Here is an 8,587-nt window from a genome sequence, read left to right as displayed (position 1 = left end):
AAGATCTCATCCCGTGGGGTCAAAATGATCATGAGAACGGTGAACAAAGATCCCAGAACCACACGGGGGGACCTGGTGAATGACCTGCAGAGAGCTGGGACCAAAGTAACAAAGGTCACCATCAGTAACACACTACAACGGCAGGGAATCAAATCCCGCAGTGCCAGACGTGTTCCGCTGCTGAAGCCAGTGCATGTCCAGGCCCGTCTGAAGTTTGCCAGAGAGCACTTGGATGATACAGCAGAGGATTGGGAGAATGTCATGTGGTCAGATGAAACCAAAGTAGAACTTTTTGGTATAAACTCAACTCGTCGTTTTTGGAGGAAGAAGAATACTGAGTTGCATCCCAAGAACACCATACCTACTGTGAAGCATGGGGGTGGAAACATCATGCTATGGGGCTGTTTTTCTGCCAAGGGGACAGGACGACTGATCCGTGTTAAGGACAGAATGAATGGGGCCATGTATCGTGAGATTTTGAGCCAAAACCTCCTTCCATCAGTGAGAACTTTGAAGATGAAACGAGGCTGGGTCTTCCAACATGACAATGATCCAAAACACACCGCCCGGGCAACAAAGGAGTGTAGAAGCAAGAAGCATTTGAAAGTCCTGGAGTGGCCTAGCCAGTCTCCAGACCTCAGAAAATCTGTGGCGGGAGTTGAAAGTCCGTGTTGCTCGGCGACAGCCCCAAAACATCACTGCTCTCGAGAAGATCTGCATGGAGGAATGGGCCAAAATACCAGCTACTGTGTGTGCAAACCTGGTAAAGACCTATAGTAAACGTTTGACCTCTGTTATTGCCAACAAAGGTTATGTTACAAAGTATTGAGTTGTATTTTTGTTATTGACCAAATACTTATTTTCCACCCTGATTTACGAATAAATTCTTTACAAATCCTACCATGTGGATTCATGGATTTTTTTTTTTCACATTCTGTCTCTCACAGTTGAAGTGTACCTCTGGTGCAAATTACTGACCTCTGTCATCATTTTAAGTGGGGGAACTTGCACAATCGGTGGCTGACTAAATACTTTTTTGTCCCACTGTATCTCTGGTCAGTTTGAAAACACATCTGTGATCACTAAGGCATATTTTGATCCTTGACATTCTTTCAATTTGATAAAATCCATGTGGATTGTGTGGAGAACTGGCCTCTCTTAGGTCTTAAGTTTCCTTGTGAGTTGTGTTTTTGACAGAATAGGCATGTTCTTACAAATTTTTTCGCTGAAGTTTCAAAATTTATAGTGTAAAAATTTATAGTGTAAAAGTGTGTATTGTTTATCTATACTATATTTCCCTCCTGTTGACACATGTGTTACTTCATGTGTCACTACAGCCGCTGTCCTGTGTAACGACTCTGGTAATATTGGTTTTCCATCACAGACCATTAAGTCATCTTTCAGTTGTGCTCCACATTTCAGCCACTTGTTTTGTTCAGTGATTGTTGCAGCTTTTTGTTCGGTTTTTAGTACGTCAAGTGGTATTTCTGGGCAGTAGTCGGATATTAGTAGCTCTGCCGATTGTTGTGCAGCCTGTTTTGCTGCTTGATCTGCAAAATTATTTCCTTTTGTGACAATAAAATTGTCTTTTTGATGTGCTGCACATTTGCAAAGTGCCAATTGTTTTGGCAAGGTGATCACTTCCAATAAGATTTTTAATAAGCTGCCGTGTTTCACTGGGTTACCCGTAGAGGTGACCATATCTCTATTATGCAAAATTTTTGCAAAGTGGTGCACTGCTGAAAAACAAACTGGCTGTCAGTGTATATATTTATATTTTGGCCTGTGTGCAATTCATATGCACGTATGACTGCATACGTGCAGCTGACTCTTTTACTGCCTCTGCTGCGGCTACACAGACTTGCACATGCAGGCAGGCCTGACGCAACAGAGTCTAATTTACACAAGTCTAAGTTTCACCAGGAATGTTAACAGGCGTTATTTTTCTCCAAATGCCTGTGTTATCACAGCTTTCATATAACCTGCTCCTCTATCTACACGTAAGTAGAAAGGCTTATCATAGTCAGGCAATGCTAAAACTGTATCTGTCTGTAATGCCTATTTTTAAACAACTGAATGCTTCTTCTTTCTTCTCTATAGATGCAACATTACATTTTCACTTAATGCATTTTTAGATAATTTCTAGTTTTTCAAAGAATTCACCCTCTCACACATCTTACATATTTCAAACTTTGAAGTTAGAGTTTTTATATATATATATTAGTGCTGTCAAAATTATCGCGTTAATTGTTAAGATCAACGCGAAATGTTTAATGCATTAAAAAAATTTAACGCTGATTTTGTTTTTTTATTAATTTCCTGTAATCTAAGACCTTTAAATTCATGAGCACCTCTGGAGGAGGGGGCAACAGTGTGCTATGCTGGCGTTTGGCCTGACAGAAATGATTAGAAGAAGAAGTGACACCATGCTACTATCTAGCTAACACTAGCTAACACACGCAAGCATGGACGAGGGCGGACTTTTGGGTGGAAAGTTTCTCTTTAAGAAGTTGCCTGATGGCTTGTTGGACAAAACGAGAGTAATATGCACAATTTGCAAAGCTGAATTCAAGTACCACAGAAGCAGTTCATCACTGGTGTATCACCTGAGAGCAAAACACCCAACTGAATCCACCTCTACGGGACCTCGCCAGTCTACGCTTCAGGAGTATGGTGCTTGTGGACGAATAACAAAAAATGTGAGAGAAAAGGTAACCAATTCCTTGGTTGTTTGGATAGCTAAAAACTGCCGACCAGTTAGCATAGTAGAAGATGATGGACTGAGAGAAGTCATTCGTGCTGCATCAGGAGATGTGTGTTACAATCTGCCCTCGAGAGGAACCATTGTGTCGAGACTGCACACTTTGTATGGGGACCAGAGGGCTCAGCAGTCCAGCAAGCTTGTGCAAGTAAGGAATGTCGCTCTCACCGGAGACCACTGGACTTCGGTGAACAACGATAATTACTTGGGGGTCATGGCGCATTTTATTGATAACGACTGGACTATGCAATCGTTTGCACTAACAGTGAGTAAAACTGAAGAGAGACACTATGCTGAGGCGTGTGCTGACCATTTTCTGAATGTTGCAAACGAATGGAAAATCAAGGACAAGGTAACCACGCTTGGCACCTACAGTGCTCGTAACATGGTTGCAGCCGCCAGACTACTTCCATTTGAACACATGCCCTGCATGGCCCACATTCTGCAAAGAACGGTCACAGTTTCTCTTAATGACAGCGCATTTGAAAGGGCTCTGGCCAAATGTCGCAAGATTGTTGGACATTTTAAGCATAGTCCAGCAAACGCTCAGGAATTAAAGGCACAGCAAGCTGCACATGGACATCAAACAGAACCGCTTGTTCAGGACGTTCCAACAAGATGGAACTCCACCCTAGAGATGATCAAGCGGATCCAGAGAAACAAATTTGGGCTGACCACCATCCTGACTCAACAAAACAGCAAGGTGACTATGTTGACTGACCAGGAGCTTGACAGACTGCAAAAGCTGGAGGAACTACTGGAACCTTGCAGGTAAATCATTTTGTTTCTCATGATTGTGTGTCTATCTTTGCATTCTAGCTTTGTTTTCAAGTATGTTCTCCACCTCCACCTCTCTGTGTATTTTCATATGTGGTATTTATGTTTGTCTCTGTGTGATTAATAGAAAAATACAGACTTGATCTTTCTATTGCAGATATGTTACCGAACTGCTGGGAGGAGAGCGGTATGTCTCTTGTTCCATGGTGTTGCCAGCCTTGTGTCAGGATTATGGAGCCCTCAGATGATGACCCAGTCTACGTTTTGAGGTTTAAGAAGATTTTTACCACAGACCTAGCTCAGCGGAGGGACAGCAGCAATCTCACATGGCTGAAGATCGCTACTGCCCTTGATCCCAGGTTTAAAGACCTTAAATGCCTTTCCAAAGATGAAAGAAGAGAGGTGTGGGCATCAGTACATGACCTTCTGATGTCAGAGACGGATGCACACCAACCATCTGCTCAGACAACAGAGGAACCCTCACCAAAGAAGAGCAAGATGTCCATCTGCTTGCTGGGTTCTCCTGATTCAGATACAGAGGAAGAGGAAGATGCTATAGACTGCTGTCTGAATCTGTACAAAGCAGAGCCCAAAATTGACATAGGAGAGTGTCCACTACAGTGGTGGTTAAAGAGAGAAGGAGCACATGCCAGGCTGGCACCTATTGCACGCAAGTACCTGTCAACCCCTGCAACCACAGTGCCTTGTGAGAGATTATTCTCACTCTCAGGTCACATCATTCAAAAGAAGCGTGCTTCTTTGTCATCAGACAATGTAAACAGAATAGTCTGCCTCAGTAACTGGCTGAGTGCAAAGAAGGACTAATCCAGATTGCTCCTTTGAAGTGAAAAATGTTCAACATTCTGGGTTTTCAGCCGTGTCTTTTTGTGTTTTAAATACTGAGTTTTGTGCACCCTTTATTGTTATGATATTCACTTTAACCTGTAGGCCTGGGTTCAGTCACTGTTGATGGCCTTAAAGGTTTTTTGTAAGTTTTCACTGTGTTAAAGATTGATGAAAACCATTAAAATTCTCTTTGAATTTCAGCATACATTCTTTGTGTTTATTCTGCATTTACTTCATTGTGTTGCATAAATGTCTGTTACAATCTTAAAATATAAAGAATAAAAAAATGTAATTGGAGCCAGGCTATTAATAAAGTAATTGAGATTAATCGCAATTAATAACAGAAAATTGTGAGATTAGTTAGTTATTTTTTTTTAATCTATTGACAGCACTAATATATATATATATATAAATATATATATTTTTAAACTTTGAATTGCTCACAGTTCTAAAACTGGGCATTTGTAAATCATATGCCTAATCACTATGTGTCACTGTGATCCACAAGTATGGTCACAAATTCGCTTCCAAACCAACAAAATAAAATAATCAACCAAAACAGAAAACATACATGAGTCAGGACACAAAAAGAAAAATGCTGCTACTGAAACAGAGCAGACGTGTGAGGTAAAAACTGAGCTCACAGACAGCTGCATGTGTTGGCTTTTAATAGCATGCAGCCTCTGCTCTAAAAACAAATAAATAAAAAATAAAAGAAAATGTGTAACATGCTCATCAACTTAGCGGTGTCCACATATTTAATTCAGCTTCTCAATCCTGTAGCTTTAGCTGTTGTCTACAGGGTTTGGCTTATTAGTTGTTATTATAGATGTGCTCTATATCGCAGTAATATTTTATCTAGGATAAATGACAGGTTTTCAAGCAGGTTAAGTGCCTCTATGCACCTAATTAGTTTAGAAAGTTTCTTTATTTTCTTCATCTCATATGTCATTATACTGAGTTTTAGCAAACCTTAAGCTTGATGCAGACTACTTCATAACAATCGTCCACCTCACATCATAACTGACTAGGTTGCTTCTTATTATTAATATTATATCATTATTAATATTATCCGCAACCATCCGCAACGCTCTGAGATCCCGCACCGCTGCCTACAACACGGGACTCATGACGGGGGACATGGACCCGTACAAAGCCGCGTCATATAACGTGCGGAGGGCGGTGAAAGAGGCGAAACAGCGCTACGGGCGGAAACTAGAGTCACAACTCCAACAGAGTGACTCTAGGAGCCTGTGGCGGGGACTAAGGACAATAACGGACTATAAAGCACCAACAACCGGTATGACGAACGCGGCCGTGACTCTGGCAGACGAGCTGAACACTTTCTATGCTCGCTTCGAGGCTGCAGCTAAGGTCTCCAACAATGCTAGTGTTAGCGGCGCTAACGGCTGCAGACAGGAAGATACTGCCAGCACCGGAAACGTGCTCGTCATCTCCGAGCATGAAGTAAGGAGAGGCTTCAAGAGAGTGAACACCAGGAAAGCAGCAGGACCAGACGGCATCCCAGGTCGTATCCTAAGAGACTGCGCATACCAGCTAGCTCCTGTGTTCACTGAGATATTCAACATCTCTTTATCTCAGTCGGTGATCCCCACATGCTTCAAAGAGTCCATCATTGTTCCTGTCCCGAAGAAACCCCACCCTGCTTCTCTCAATGACTATCGCCCTGTAGCCCTCACCTCAGTAGTGATGAAGTGCTTTGAACGCCTGGTCAGAGACTTCATCATTTCTTCACTACCAGACACACTGGACCCACTACAGTTCGCTTACCGTCCAAATCGTTCCACAGACGATGCCATCTCTCATCTCCTCCACACATCACTCACTCACTTGGACACTAGAAGGGGGAATTATGTTAAAATGCTCTTCATAGACTACAGCTCTGCATTTAACACCATAATTCCCTCCACACTCACCACCAAGCTGGAGCATCTGGGACTCAGCTCATCTATGTGTCAGTGGATCTCCAACTTCCTAACTGGCAGACCACAGGCAGTAAGGATGGGCGGACATGTCTCAGCCTCCACCACTCTCAGCACTGGAGCCCCCCAGGGGTGTGTTCTGAGCCCCCTGCTGTACTCTTTGTACACATATGACTGTGTGGCCACTACCAGCTCCACCACCATCATCAAGTTTGCTGACGACACCGTCGTGGTGGGCCTGATCTCTGATAACAACGAGACGGCCTACCTGAAGGAGATTAGGAATCTGGAGAACTGGTGCCAGAGGAACAACCTCCTTCTAAACGTCAGTAAGACAAAGGAGCTGATAGTGGACTTCAGCACTAAGCAGGAGAGGAACTACCAGACCCCCGTCATCAACGAGTGCCCAGTGGAGAGAGTGGACAGCTTCAAATACCTCGGAGTTCACATCACGCAGGACCTGTCATGGTCCTGTCACATCAACACCGTGGTGAAAAAGGCCCGACAGCGTCTCTACCACCTCAGACGCTTGAGAGACTTCCAACTGCCCTCCAAGGTGCTCAGGAACTTTTACTCGTGCACCATAGAGAGCATCCTGGCGGGAAACATCTTAACCTGGTTCGGGAACAGCACCATGCAGGACAGACGAGCTCTACAGAGGGTTGTGCGGTCAGCTGAGCACACCATCCGCTCCGAGCTCCCTGACCTGCACTCAATCTACAGCAGGCGGTGCTGGACCAAGGCCAGGAAGATCGTGAAGGACCTCAGCCATCCCAACAACAGACTGTTCTCTCTGCTGAGGTCAGGAAAGCGATTCCGCTCCCTGAAGACCAACACAGAGAGACTGAGGAGGAGCTTCTTCCCACAGGCGATACGGTCTCTCAATCACACCACCACACAGTACTGACCCACACATATGGTTCTTACACACACACTGGACTTTCTGGACATTGTTTTTTCACAACACTGGTCACTATATTCTTCATTTCCGGTTAATACTTGTACAGCTGCTGTTATTGTGTATATATTTATTTACATTTATATTTCTTCATACATTCTTATATAGTTCTATATTGTGTATTGTGTATTTTGTATTTTGTTGTACAGTTATTTTATTTTCAACTTTAATTTATATATTTATCTTTATCTTATTCTTCCCAGTTAAATTTACCCTTCATTCTAATTTGTGTTGTACAGTTATTTCATTTTTAACCTTAATTTATATTTTTATTCCTTCTTAGTTAAATTTACTCTTTTTAATTTTTCATATTTATTTCCTATCTTATTCATAGCCTTTTCTTTTTTTGTTCTCTTTAGGTCACGAGCAGTTGTCCAAGCATTTCACTGCATATCGTACTGTGTATGACTGTGTACGTGACAAATAAAATTTGAATTTGAATTTGAATTTGAATTTATCATCTTTTTCTTATAATAACAATAGTATATTACAATATTTTATTAGTGTATATCACTATACTACTACTGAGCCAATTTAATAGTTAGGATCATCTTACTCAGCAAACAGATAATTTAGAATTCATCCCATCTGGACAGATTTGCTTTTCTCTGAACAGGTTTGTGCCTACTTTTTAGACTGGTCTTCTGTTTGCCTCATCTCAGATCCAACCTTCAGTCACATTCATTCTCTCTGTTGCATGGCGGACCAAGCAGTTTATTATTATATATTTTATATTTTATTTTGTATCCATCAAGGGCTTCGGGTGATCTGCAGTTTCACCCTTTCCGAAGCTGGAGACATTTACCTTTTCACACACTTTCCTTGGCTGAACAATGACACAGCCTTAATGTACCTTATGCATCTCTCTATTTTATTTAAAAGGTTTTCGTGTGAATTATTTCCTTTTATTCATTTTATACATTCTGGGCATGGTCGTCATGCCAACTATGTTTCATTGTTAATATCAGTTTACAGGTTGTTATCCTTCCTATTATTAGTTTCAATACGTTAAAAATAAGTTCTAATGCAATTTTGTCTTTGTTTATTTTTATTTTTGTACTTCTTATATTTATATCTATTCGGTGGGGTCTGTTTCCAACCTTTTTAAACTACTTTAAACTATTTTGATCTCTGGTTTTCACCTAATAAGGGTTTTATCAGTCACTGCACTGTAGTGTGACCTGATGCTGATTTTACTATTAAAGTATCTTCTGAGAATTGTACTTCCTGTGGTTTTCTGTTCAAAACGGTTTTACATACTCCTGTATCACATAACATCTGCACTGGTTTGCCTTTTACTTC

At 41.8% G+C, this 8,587-nt stretch overlaps 1 protein-coding gene across 1 annotated transcript; it reads left to right on the top strand.

Annotated features, from left to right (window-relative positions):
- The first annotated feature begins 3,143 nt into the window (after nucleotides 1–3,143).
- On the top strand, nucleotides 3,144–4,548 carry LOC113013384 (zinc finger BED domain-containing protein 1-like). The gene is made up of 2 exons (XM_026154245.1): nucleotides 3,144–3,532; nucleotides 3,696–4,548. The coding sequence occupies exons 1-2, from the start codon at nucleotides 3,147–3,149 to the stop codon at nucleotides 3,784–3,786; spliced, it is 477 nt and encodes a 158-aa protein (XP_026010030.1). The 5' UTR covers nucleotides 3,144–3,146; the 3' UTR covers nucleotides 3,787–4,548.
- The last annotated feature ends 4,039 nt before the right edge of the window (nucleotides 4,549–8,587 follow it).

Source organism: Astatotilapia calliptera, chromosome 20 (assembly GCF_900246225.1).
Source record: "Astatotilapia calliptera chromosome 20, fAstCal1.2, whole genome shotgun sequence".
In the NCBI taxonomy this organism is placed as follows: Eukaryota; Metazoa; Chordata; class Actinopteri; order Cichliformes; family Cichlidae; genus Astatotilapia; species Astatotilapia calliptera.
The sequence above is the reverse complement of the archived record's forward strand: the minus strand, read 5'-3'. Positions and strand labels throughout refer to the sequence as shown.

Excerpts from the sequence above, each read along its gene's own strand:
- LOC113013384 (XM_026154245.1), top strand. The coding sequence starts at position 3,147 with ATGGTTGCAGCCGCCAGACTACTTCCATTTGAACACATGCCCTGCATG. Across the intron at positions 3,533-3,695 it reads GAACTACTGGAACCTTGCAG|ATATGTTACCGAACTGCTGG; the intron begins GTAAATCATTTT and ends TTTCTATTGCAG.